The following is a 13,838-nucleotide window of genomic DNA, read 5'->3' as shown; positions in this document are numbered from 1 at the left end:
GGGCCATTAGGTTACAGATTGTGGTTGAGTACAACTCTGCAGCTAATGGCCCGCACCACATGGATACCCATTCTTGAGTTGCTAGATCTGTTCTAAGTCTATACCATTTAGCACGTTGGAGTGCCACATAGCATGATGGAGGGTACTCCTCAATGTCTCCATAAGGACTGAGCAGTGGTGACTCCTACCAATACTGTCATGCATCTGCGACAGGCAGGTTGGTGAGAATGAGGTAAAATAGATTCCTCCCACTTGTTGATTCCTTCACCACTAGCCACACACCCAGTCTAGTAGCTTTGCCCTTCAGGACTCAGCCAGTTTAAGTCAGTACTGGTGCTACTGTGTTTCTCTTGGGTACGGACATTGAAGTCCTCCAACCGGAGTACCTTCCGGCATGGTAGCACGGTGGTTAGCACTGTAGCTTCACAGTGGCAGGGTCCCAGGTTCGATTCCCGCTTGGGTGACTGTCTGTGTGAAGTTTGCATGTCCTTCCCGTGTGCTCTGGTCTGCTCCCACAGACCAAAGATGTGCAGCTTAGGTGGATTGGCCATAAAAAGCTGACTCTTAGTGTCCGAAAAAGTTTAGGTGGGGTTACTGGTTTTCGTGGATAGGGTGGTGGTGTCGGGTGCTCTTACCAAGGGCTGGTGCAGACTCGATGGGCCGAATGGCCTCCTTCTGCACTGTAAATTCTATATTTCCGTTCCCGAACCACCCTCCGAGCTTCTGCCAAGTGGTGTTCAAAGAAGTATGGAGAAATACTGATTCATCAACTGAGGGGATGGTAGGTGGTAAACAGCAGGCAGTTTCCTTGCCCCAGTTTGATCTAATGCCATGAGACTTCATGGGATCCAGAGTTGAAGTTGAGAACTCCCATACAACTCCCTCCCAGCTGTATGGCACTGTGCTGCCAACTCTGTCCTGCCTTTAAAATAGGACATATCCAGGAATGGTGTTGTCTGGGACATTGTGTGTAATGTATGATTCTAAGAGTATGACTATGTCAGGCTGTTGCCTGACTAGCTGTGGGACAGCAAACCCGATATTGGCATAATCCCCTAGATGTTAGTAAGGAGGACTTTACATGGTCAGTAATGCTGGGTTTGCCGCTGTAGTTTCTGGTGCCACGGTCAATGCCGGGTGATCCGACTGGCTTCATTCCTTTTTGTAGACTGTGCAGTGGTTTGATATACTGAGTGGTCATTTAATAGTCAACTGCATTGTTCTAGGTCTGGAGTCACATGTAGGTCAGACCAGGTAAAGACAGCAAATTTCCTTACCTAAAGGATATTAGTGAACCAGATGGCTTTTTATGATAATCGCCAATTGTTTTATAGTCGCTAGTAACACTACTAGCTTTTCTGTACAAATTAGAGGAAAGAAATTGCTTAAAGTTTGCAATTTTCGCCCGGATCGCCAACTGCACCCAAATTAAAAGCTCTTGGCCATGAATACTGCTGAACTAAGCTGCTTATACACCTTCAATGTGAAGATGATGATAAATTTAGACCATTTGAGTACTCCTGAACTTTAGGATGTTAAAGTTACTCCATTTGAATAACTTCAGGGTATGTTATATGCATTTAAACCTAAAACCAAGGATAAGTTCAGGCCTTGTGGGTAAGTTCAGGCCTTGTGGATTCAGTGAGACGAATCTTAGTTTTACAAATTTTACACCAGTATTCTAAAATTCAACTGGCATTGTACCAAACTCTAAATGTGCGCATCTACTTATCAGGTCAGCTAAAGGAAAACATCAATTAAGCATTTACTTGTATGCAACATTCTCAGTAACAAATCAAATAGGAATTGAACTAACAAATGAGCATTCGCTGTTGTGAATGTGAAGTAACCTGGTGTTTTATTGTTTGTTATGGAAGATACACTAAAACTTGAAAAATGTAAAACATATAAAAGAGATTAGGGGCTGCCATTTTATCAATATGTGATAAATATTCATAGTCATACCATAGAACAGGGTACAATGGTAGTGTGAATTTCAACAAGCTCTCCACTGAAGTTAGTTTTATAAAAAAAATTATACTATGCTTTATACAAACATCACTTCTGTTGTTCATTGGGTAATGTGCAGTGGATTGCTAGAATTGTTTTCGGCGGTTTCAGCATTCCTATAGAATTTGTAGATATTACATCATGTATTTGAGAGTAACTAATATAGCAATTATTTAAAATTTAAAGAACCAGAATTATCATAATAAATCCACATAAATGCAAATAATAACCCATCCATCCCATTTACTGTCAAAAAGAATGACAGGTACAAATCTTTTCTTGCCTTATCTGAAATAATTTATACACAGAAGGAACCAAGAACATCATCTTCAAATAATAATTAGATGAATTTTCCTCTGCATTTAATACAGCTTTAAGGAAGATGGTTTCAAAACAGCTGTTTCTTGTGCACAATTGATTTTTAAAATTTAATCAACATTGTAATGTAATTATAACAAATGTAGCTGCTATTTAAAGTAAAACCATTCAGCTTTGTCACTATTCAGCAAACCAGTCAAGCATATCAATAACATAATAGAAACCACTGGTCTACAATGTATGTTCATGAAAAATGATTCCGTTTCATGATTTTTAGACTATAAAGTGAAACAATTCGACAGTTGTTAGCTTGTAAACCAGCACTGCAGAACATTGAGTTAAATTGGATCCTGCCTCCATTAAATTCCAATTTATGCAGAAGATGTGACACTTTGCTTGTAGACAGCATGGTAAGCATTTCGCAGGAGGACGTAAGGAAAGCAAGATTCCAGTAGGTCCATTGTCAGGAAAGGAGACTCTTGTACAATCTGAGGAAAATTCCAACCACATGTCAGCAATGATTACATACAATGTCACATTTCAATCTGTTTTTAGTGACTAAAGTAGGCCAGACTGTTGCTACGCATATACAGTGGTGCAAACAAACCACAAAAAGTCTCAACAAAACTAGTGTTGGCAGCTCAGCAAAAGCACCATAAATATTACACTGCACAATCTTTTCAGGACAAAGTGTTTGTAAGTGCAAAGTTAAAACAAACAGTGTGGGTAATTTTTCAAAAACAGACAAGCTGGATGTTTACAGATGAGCTCATGACATAAAACATCATTGCTGAGTGCAAGCAATTGTCCTGGTTATCTGAACTTGCTTGACTCTTTAAATAAATTTGTGACACTTCGAGTTGTTGGCTACTGCTTCTGTAGAACCAAGAATAAAAGAACTTGTAGGTTAACAAAAAAACCCCACACTGAATTATTGTACAATTTGGACAGGACCATCATTACAATCAACCATGATATATTCTGCAACTATTTGGCAATGGGAAATAAGACCACTGCAGAGTTGTTCACATTATGCCAATGAACCTCTATAGTACAAGGTCATTGGAATTTGATGAGGCGACAAAAGGTCTTCTATTGGTAAATTTAGGTAGTAAAATATTTTTAAAAAGAGCTCTCTCCACTCAGATAAATCCAGCTGAATATGAAGCATAGACTCAATGTCTTCCCTGTATTCTAGTTTCAAGGATTTTGTGGCATTTTGTTGGTTTTAACTTGACTGCATATCATAAATACCTACTGACATTTTATCTTCATACTCACCATGTCAAGCAGTAAATAAACAGATTCTCTGTTTCTGGTAGTAGTTTTGTCAGTCTCTTGTCCAATTTTTAGCAAACTTGAAGAGGCAAGCTGGAGAGAAACATTTGCAATTAAGTACACTGATAGTGCTGTTTTTCAAACACAGATCCAAATCTTCACAGTAACTTCATTGCAATGTTAATGTAAGCCTACTTGTAACACTAACAAAGATTATCTTCCGATTCGTGTCGGAACAATTCTGATGGATGCTAATCAGAGGAAAAATACATACTTTTGTGCCAACATTATCAAGGTGAGGCATGCTGGCTGCTCCCTGAAGTTATACATATCTGTACATTTTTAACATTTTGTATCATTACCAGAATGAGGTTTAATAATAAAATTGTAAAGGTCCTGCCTGTTGATTCATTTATTTCCCCTTTTTTTGGTTGTTATCATTTTGATCCATGGAAGTTTAATGGACATGTATCTTTAAGTCAAGCAGCAGGAATAATGAGGAATTCAGAAAGTTGCAACATAGTATATGGTACTAGCTTTGGACAACAGAACTCAGACGTTGTGGCACCCAAGAGATGGGGTGGGAGGGATTTGGTTCGATTGGTTGGCTTGTGACCAATCAATTGGCCAAAAGGCTGTATTTTGCCTGGCAACAGGTGGTGATTGGATCCTGCCCAAGTGGGATGATTTTCAAGGCCCAAGGAAAGTAGAATCGGGTCCCTGTACACTCAAGGACCTGTTCTCTCTTGTGTTTTCTCCAGAAAAGTATTTCTGAAACTGTAGAGACCTGAATGAATCTACAGTAAAAACCATTACAGACTGGAAAGCAGAAATCTTGACCTGAATACCTGATTTGAAGGAAAGTGTACAAGAAACAACCATCTGAAAGAAAGACTCAGTGTATTTATTATTTTCATCCCTCTCTTCCTGTGTGTGTATAGGAGGGCACGTTAAAGTGGGGGATTAGGTAATAGTTAACCAGTTGCAACTGCTACATATTTCATTACAGTTCTTGTCATAAATAAAAAGTGTTTGTATTTACAAACCTGGTGACTGTAATCATTGGGCAGCCAAGGCCCAAAGACTTTTGGTATTTTTCTAAGAATTATTAGTTAATTCAATTGTGTTGGGACTCCTCGGTCAAGGGGGGTGAGGAGGGGGTGCTCGAATTGACCACACCCTAGCCCAGGGTGTTGTAACAAAATTAATTCCTTATTTGTTAACTCAAGGAATCTGGTTGGCTTAATTCTTACACCAAGATATAGACAGATATGGAATTGACAACATCACATTTCTTTTAAATTAAAACACAAGATTGGGATATAGAATCAGTTAACCACTTCTAATCTGGTCATAACACATCAAAAACTAATTGAGTCAAAATGTCTCATACTGGAAAAAGCTGCCCGTGTATAAAAACAAGCCTTCTGAATAATCCAAATTAGCCTCATGATTTATTTACTGTCAAAGATCATGAAAGTTTAATTGGGAACTGTTGAAAATGTAGGTTTGCATTTCATGGGCTCAAAATTATTTGAAGAATAAACATAATTTCTTTGAAATCAGTGTCATAGTTACATCTTCAAAGAAAACATCTCTATAACCACCGATTTTGTTCCATGACAAAGTCCTTATATGGATTCAAATTTTGTCACATTATAACTGCTCCTTCCTAGAGTTGTCAAATTTTGCATGGTGGCATGCCCATTGGACTTTAGAGTTTACTCTAGAAAGTATATAGGGTTATCATTTTGCTTATCTACAGAATCAATGCCGATATGTTCTTTTAATTTGCCAGATAGATTTTCTAAACATTTTCATTCAAATCTAATGATTTTTCAATCTTGGAACCGAGAATAACATTCAATAATTAGTTGCGTCAAATAATTTCCCCCATCATTTTGGCACACAATCTAGTTTGCACCTGATCTAAACATTCCACGTCACCCCTTCCTCAAATGCCATCCCAATCCCATGCCTTTCCATGCCAACCAGATCCAAAACCTTCCAGCCCACCCATGCCATTACCATCCTGCTCTTACCATCCCCAGCCCTTCCATCATGCTCCTCCTCATGAAAACAATCTCTCCAGCCCAGATTAATCCTTCTGCTCAGCTGTTCTCAGCTACTATTGCTTTTGTTCCCCACCAACCATACCCGGCCCCACACTGGTGTTAACACCAAATGTTGGCAGCACACATATTTGATATTAGGTTCAACAGAGAGAGAGAGAGAGAGAGAGAGAGAGAGAGAAGAATCACAAATCAAGGTTTTAAATTTAAGTAAGGCAAATTTCAGAAGCTTGAGAAAACGGTTTGACCACAATAAACTGGGTGGAACCATTAATGACTAAACCTTCAGCAGTGGAATGTATTCAAGAAAACATGCAGTACTATACTAAACCAATTCATATTCACAAAATGCAATGGATCCACTTGTATAGTTAAGCAACCACAGTCAAAAAATGATATGCAAGGAAAAGTGGAGATTCAGCAGATTAGGGGAGCTAGAAAACGAGATAAAGAAAACAACCAGTATAAAAAGGGGAAAAAATTGCAAGTCTAACAAGTTGAGAGAAATAATGAAAGGGAATGAGGGTCCATTAAAGTCAAGCAACTCTATAATGGACAATAATGAAACGGTGGACTTCTAAATAAAATATTTCATATCAGTTTCCAAAGTGGAGGAACTTAGCAGATTCCATAAGTGAAAAAAGGCAGGGACAACCAAAGGATTTGAGATGCACAAATTCAAGGGCTAATACTTTCCACCCATAAAAATTAATAAATTGATGCATACATTATTCAATGTATTAGTCATAATTTTCCAAAGCTCTCCAGATTTGAATTTGTGCCTTTGGATGGAAACTTGCAATTAAGGGAGGGACAGATAGCCACGGATCTGCCAGTTTCATTCAATTTTTGTGAAAGTTACTGGAATTTATCAGACTGTAACAGAAAGCACTTTCTTTTCAAACAAAGTGTAGTGAAAATCCTGAACTCGTACCCGAAAAAAGCTAGGTCAATAACATTTTAAAAAATTGAGATTGATAGTTTTTGTTAAATAAGATATCAAAGAGCAAAGATGGCGAAAACAAAATGAGGCACACATCAGCCATGAGCCACTTGAAAGGTGGAAGAGGTTGAAGGACTGATTGACATATTTCAAGTTCACAGCATATTAATTTCATGACTGCTCAGTCATGAAAAAAGCAACAAAAATAATCTTTGAAAGGAATGATGGAAATGTTTTATCCCTTAGATCGCAAGTATCTCCAAGGAATTCTTGGACGTGTGGGTAGTGGAATTCATTTCAAATATTTCAGGATAATTTCAAAAATGTGAATTCCCAGTCTGGAGCTTTGCATGCCTAGCGTTCATACAAAGAATTGGGCACAGAGGTCAACCAAACCTGCAACATTGGCCATTAATTTTAATGGGCAGAAAATCCTGTGGAGTATGCTCCGTGCCTGAACTCCTGATGTGCAATTCTGGTGCACAAAGCCTTGTGTTCAGAGTGCAAATTCATAAAATCAACTCTTTTAATCATGCAAGATTGCTAGAAGTATTCGAAGATAATATTACCACGCAACAATGTTTTCCTCCCAAAATCTAATATTTTTCAAAAACAAATATGGTTTCAGAAATAATTTTTGCCATATTTTGTGTATCTCTTATTCTTAATGAATTTAATGATTTTTTTTCTGTATCCCCACATGGTCAACTCAAAGGAAATCCTTGTTTCTCTGGGCCTGAATAGCTTGCCATGCTTTTTAAAATAAATTTAGAGGACCCAATTCATTTTTACCAATTAAGGGACAATTTAGCATGGCCAATCTACCTACCCGGCACATCTTTTGGGTTGTGGGGACAAAACCCACCCAAACACGGGGAGAAGGTGCAAACTCCACACGGAAAGGGACCCAGAGCTGGGATCAAACCTGGGACCTTAGCGCCGTGAGGTAGCTGTGCTAACCACTGTGCCACCATGCTGCCCTCAGCTTGCCATGTTGAGATACCACGCTACTTTATTAAACATAATCAATAGTACAGCAAAGTTACTCAATGTCAGAAGTAATTTTGTTACTCTGGCTCTTAAATTACATCAAATGTCTGCAATAACATTTTCAAACTGTACTTCTTAATTCTGCTCACTATATTCCCAGTTTATGTCCCACTTGTAAAAGCTTTATTACTACTTCCTTCTGACCTAATTTATAATTAAAATTTTATTTTCCAGGTAAATAATTTATTGTTCTGTCTTACTTAGAGAACTCTTTTGCATAGATTTTGGAGGAAGAACATAGTTAAAAAATCTCAAAAGAAACTGAAAAATTGCAAATTTGTAAAGTGGCTTTGTCAGTGAGCTTTCTTCTGAATGGTCGCAACACGAACAAAGCTTTATATTTTGTTTCAACCTGTATTCCAACTTTTCATCTTTTTTTGTATGAACAGTCTGCAAACCATCATGAAATCATAAATTTGAACTTTCATACCTTAGACTCAGATTGAAAATCATCCCCAGAAGGCCAGTTCTTTAGCCAAAGGTTCATCACAGAATTACAAGTCAGGAGGGTACCATTTGGCTCACCGACCCTTTGAAACAGCTATCTAACTACAGCTCTATCCCCATAAACTTTGAAAGTTCCCCCTTTATAATAATCTTTATTGTCACAAGTCGGCTTACATTAACACTGCAATTAATCCAGTGTGAAAAGCCCCTAGTCGCCATATTCTGGCGCCTGTTCGGGTACACAGAGTGAGAATTCAGAATGTCCAAATTACCTAACAGCATATCTTTCGAGGCTTGTGGGAGGAAACCGGAGCACGCGGAGGAAATCCACGGGGAGAACATGCAGATTCTGCACAGACAGTGACTCAAGCTGGGAATCGAACCTGGGACCCTGGCACTGTGAAGCTATGCATTCAATTCCTTTTTGAAAGCCATCAATGAAGTGGTCTTCACCACTCTTTCAAGCAGTGCCCAGATCATCACTTGCTGTGTAGATATTTCTCCCCCTCATGATTATTTTCCCATTATCTTAAATCTCTGGTTATTCACCCGTCTGCCACTGGAAATAATTTCTCATTAATTACTCTATCAAAACACTTAATCATTTTGATTAGATTTAGATTTGTCACATGTAGATTTAGATTAGTCACGTGTACCAAGGTACAGTGAATAGTATTGTTCTGGGTACAGTCCAGGAAGATCACTCCATACATGAAAACATAGAACATACGATAAATACACAATGTAAATACATAGACAGAGGGTGAAGTGTACGGTACATGGTGCTACAACTGTAGAGAAGATGTAGAGAACAGTATCAAATACCTCTAACTTTCTCTGCACTCACAAGAAGATTACCAGCTTCTATAGATCATAGAATTTACAGTGCAGTAGGAGGCCATTCGGCCCATCGAGTCTGCACCGGCTCTTGGAAAGAGCACCCTACCCAAGTTCAACACCTCCACCCTATCCCAATAACCCAGTAACCCCACCCAACACTAAGGGCAATTTTGGACACTAAGGGCAATTTATCATGGCCAATCCACCTAACCTGCAAATCTTTGGACTGTGGGAGGAAACCGGAGCACCCGGAGGAAACCCAGGCACACACGGGGAGGATGTGCAGACTCCGCACAGACAGTGACCCAAACCGGAATCGAACCTGGGACCCTGGAGCTGTGAAGCCATTGTGCTATCCACAATGCTACCGTGCTGCCATATAGCTTCACCACAGAAATCCCTCACCCCGGCAACCATTCTCGTAAATCTCTACACCCTCTCTACGAACATTTTCATCCTTCCTAAAGTGTTATGTCCAGACCAGGACACTACTCCAGCTGGTATAGTATAACTTCCTTGCTTTGGAGATCCAAGGATCCCCTGTGCCTTTCTAATAGCCTTCTCAACTTGAATGGTCTTCTTCAAAGACATGTTTGTACACTCCATTCCTGCAAATGTTTAAATGTGTGCTATTTATATTGTCTCTCCCAATTTGTCCGACCAAAATTAATCAATTCACACTTTTCCGTAAAATTTAATGTCCTTCTTAAGCCTGTTACTATCCCACTCACTGTTTATTAATTTCTCATATTAGTTTCATTGTCAAACTTTGAAATTAAGCCCTGTAAACTGGGTCCATATCATGAATATATTGAAAAGCTGTATTCCCTACGCCGACTCCTGGGGAAAACCACTTAAATACTTGTCTGTTTTTTGTCTGTCAGGCAGTTCTGTATCTATGCAGCCACTAACCCTTTAACCATTCTTGTTCTGCCATTTAAGTTAACAAGTTAAATCTGAAGTAGTATTCTCAGCATAACATTGTGTTACTTTTGAAACTAGATATTTTGCCTGCAGAAGTGGAGCACTTAAATTCATCGAAATTTACATGTCTCTACAAAATCTATATATACTTTTCTAATGCAGTTGAAATTTCACTTGTTCTTATTTCTGTGGTAACTGATTTTGTCTCTAGAAAGCAAAGTGCATAAGTAAAATATCTGCAGGTTTTCCTCAGGGCTGTGTTCTGGGCTCAACCATCCTCAGCTGCTGCATCACTGGTGTTCCCTCTGTCATGAGGCTAGAAGTGGGGCTGTGCACTGATGGATGCACAGTATATACAATTTACAATATTACATTTGCAACTACTCAGTTAATGAAGCAGCTTGTAATTTCATGCCACAAGACTAGTACAATATTCAGGTTTGGGCTGGTAATTGGCAAGAAGCATTCCAGCTACACTAGTTAGTCAATAGCAATCTCCAACAAGAAAGAATATCTAACCACTTCCCTTTGATATTCAATGGCATTACCACCACCTAATGCCCCACCATCAGCATCCTGAGACATCACCATTGACCAGAAATTAACTTGGCCAGCCACATAAATACTGTGGTAATTACAGCAGATTAGAAGCTGGTTATTCTGCAGTGGGTGATTCATCTTCTGACTTTTCAAAGCCTATTCACCATCTACAAGGTACAAGTCAGACGTGTGATGGAATATTCTCCACGTGACAGAATAAAAGTGAGGCTCAATATCATCGAGCACAAAGCATCCCACTTGATAGGGGCGGCATGGTAGCACAAGTGACTAACACTGTGGCTTCACAGCGCCAGGGTCCCAGGTTCGATTCCCCGCTGGGTCACTGTCTGTGTGGAGTCTGCACGTTCTCCCCGTGTCTGCGTGGGTTTCCTCCAGGTACTCCGGTTTCCTCCCACAGTGCAAAGACGTGCAGGTTAGGTGGATTGGCCATGCTAAATTGCCCTTAGTGTCCAAAAGGTTAGGAGGGGTTATTGGGTTACGGGGATAAGTGAGAGCTTAAGTGGGTTGGTGCAGACTCCATGGGCCGAATGGCCTCCTTCTGCACTCTATGTTCTATATGATAGGTACCCTATCCACCACACTAAACATTCCCTCCCTCGTCACCACAAAATTGTTGGAGTGTGTACCATCCAAAATGTGCACTGCAGTAACTCACTAAGGCTTCTCCAGCAATACCCTCCCAAACTCAAAAGCTCCACAAATTAGGGCAAGGGTGGCAGCTATATGGGAAACACCAAGTCACACCATCCTGGCTTGGAATATTTTGCCATTCCTTTATTGTTGCTAGGTAAAAATCCTGGAACTTCCTACCTTACAGAACTGAGTATCTTCATCACACAGGGCAGATGCTTTTATGTAGGTGCAAATTACACCTACATCTTTAGGTGTAATTAGGGATGGGCAATAAAAACTAGGCTTGCACATCCCAAATGAAACCTGCGAAATGTTATTCCCTGCTGTTGCTAAAATTTTTTTATGGAATTTAAAATGTTCTTCACAGTTGTTTTAATGTGCAATTGCGGGAATATATTGTAGATTTACAGTGCCAATTTAAGGAAGTGCAAGATTTCCTTGAAAAGGTTTCCCCCACATCAAGCTATGTTTTTTTATTCCCTGCTACATCTCTGTTTCCCAACCTGTCAATGAAATCAAGAAGCTGAGTAAACTAGCCTGCAATAACTTTCCTTCCCTGCCTGTAGAGAAGCAGCTGGCGTCTTCTCATTTTTGATGAGCCTTTGAAGGACATGCCCAAATTTGAGATCTATGATTTTTGAGTGCATGAAAGGTGCTATATATAAGGCGCTATATAAATGCATATCAGTCTTTTTCTATGAAAGATATGCAAACTGGCCAAACAATTATGAAAATTGTTATGGCCCTGCTACCGGTGCTTTCAAAATTGGTTGTATGGCAAACCCTTTGTACTCAATGTGGATACAGATCTTGCATTTAGCTTATGTTGCAAATAGCCCATCTGTGCTGTGCGCTTAAAATGCTCAAGTGACTTAGGATCTGATATACCTATTTGGAGAATATCAAGTCTGTTAAATCATACAACATAAGAGCAGCAACTCACCCACCCACAATACCCTCCACCCCCAGCACCTTTTCTACAGCCTGGCAATATTTTTCTCTTCAGGTAATTGTCTAATTATTTTTTGAAGGCCTTCAGATCCTTTGGCAGGACATCTTATGGATTCAATTAAATAATTATTCCAGAGAAAACCAGAGCACCCGGAAGAAGCCCACGCAGACACGGGGAGAACGTGCAGTCTCCGCACAGACAGTGACCCAAGCAGGAATCGAACCTGGGACTCTGGCACTCTGAAGCAACAGTGCTAACCACTGTGCTGCCGTGCCGTACTACTGTGAAGCTAGTCTTTGCATGCTGATAATATGCAGTAGCAACGCAAATAGTATTTTACACTAACAAGATGCTGCTGTCAAGCCAAAAAGATGCTCTGCCTATCACAGAAATGAGTAATCTGGTACACGAGTTTCAATGCCTTGGTGATGCCAATATGTAGGTCATACATCCCAATAACTAAAGGATTGTATCAAATATCACATCCCTTTGAATGTCCATAACAGATAGTACTTACTGAATTAACCCAACCAACCTACTTTTGCCAAACTCATACAGTGTCCAACATTTGATGCGATTTCACAATTGGACAACACTTGCTGAACAACCCTGATTGTGCTAGGGATTACTCTAAAATTTAGTTTTGGTGCATCAGTTGGACTCAATATTGCTCACTTACGCATGCTAGAAGTCGTACATATTCCACAGGTAGACAAAAAGAGCATGTCCTTTTCCAATCATACAATAGCTTGGGGGACTGCCATTCCCCATGGCAATGCCGTACCCAATCATTAACACCTGGCCTGTTTTGAACTTGAAACAAAAGCTTGATAGTTAACTGTTCTCTGCTGCATTCTCCATGACAATGTCGCTACCAAAGTCCACTTGCCAACCAATCAGCATTTTCTGCTAATGCAGTGCAAGTTGTTGTCCCCTTCCTGTTGGTTAATCTTGCCCAGCTGTCTGATGAATGCAAGACAAATGTTTCATCTGTATTCTTTTTCAGCAAGTTCTGCATGACCAAATGACTATTTAAAATATATCTTTCCGCAGTCAGTTGAGAGGCAAGGAGATAAATTATCCCATATCTCTCCCTGTCCACAACAGCAGCAAAATCTTTCTTGGTAAAGGGATAATATTGAGGTACAGTTTCAAACAAAACAAGGCATTGGGGAAGATCTAGTGACATCCTAACAATTACCTTGTTTCAAATTAAGGCAATGGTTGTTAAGGTGGTATTTTAGTACCACTGAGTAGAGTTAGGCAGGGAGAAATAACTGACCTGAGAAAATGTTCACCCCCTCTTAGCAACTGAGGGATCAGCATGAGGTGTCCAAAGTGCTACTAGATAAAATGGTCCTCAACCTTTAATATCCCAATACTACACCATTTTAGGTGAAATGGCCAATTTTCATTAGGGGGTTGAAAAACAGTAGCAGGAAGAAAGAACTTGCATTTATATCACACCGTAGCAAATTCTCAGAATGCCCCAAAGTGAATTAGAACCAAGCATTGCTTTTGGAAGCAAATACATAGGCAAATGCTGCGGCCAATTTATATACAGAAAAGATCCACAAAATATGAGTTATTGGATTAATTGTAATCTCTCGGTCACTATTACCCTACATCTGTTTTAAGATCAATAAAACTGAGAACAGACCACACTAACAGTAATCTTTAATACACTTACAGATAGTAGATGAAATGTTCCAAAGTCTAAAAGAAGTACCTATTAAATGATATAGTAGGCAAAGTTTAAATGCGAAGGAATACATTACATCAGAAAAAATATAGATCCTTAACAATTGCA

At 39.5% G+C, this 13,838-nt stretch overlaps 1 protein-coding gene across 8 annotated transcripts in view; it reads right to left on the bottom strand.

Moving 5' to 3' along the window:
- Positions 1-1,832: 1,832 nt before the first annotated feature.
- Positions 1,833-13,838, bottom strand: part of nckap1 (NCK-associated protein 1) — a 256,739-nt gene continuing 244,733 nt past the window's right edge. For 6 of the 8 annotated variants that reach the window (XM_038789224.1, XM_038789226.1, XM_038789229.1 and 3 more), the window contains 2 exons: positions 3,610-3,699; positions 1,833-2,816 (listed from right to left, as the gene is read on the bottom strand). In XM_038789224.1, coding sequence (XP_038645152.1) covers positions 2,700-2,816; positions 3,610-3,699 — 207 coding nt within the window. In that variant the 3' untranslated portion in view covers positions 1,833-2,699. The remainder of the gene's footprint in view (positions 2,817-3,609; positions 3,700-13,838) is intronic. The other 2 variants (XM_038789228.1, XM_038789230.1) reach the window with 1 other exon arrangement.

The sequence above is a fragment of the Scyliorhinus canicula genome, chromosome 2, assembly GCF_902713615.1.
Source record: "Scyliorhinus canicula chromosome 2, sScyCan1.1, whole genome shotgun sequence".
NCBI classification, from domain to species: domain Eukaryota; kingdom Metazoa; phylum Chordata; class Chondrichthyes; order Carcharhiniformes; family Scyliorhinidae; genus Scyliorhinus; species Scyliorhinus canicula.
This window is presented reverse-complemented; position numbering and strand designations above follow the sequence as displayed.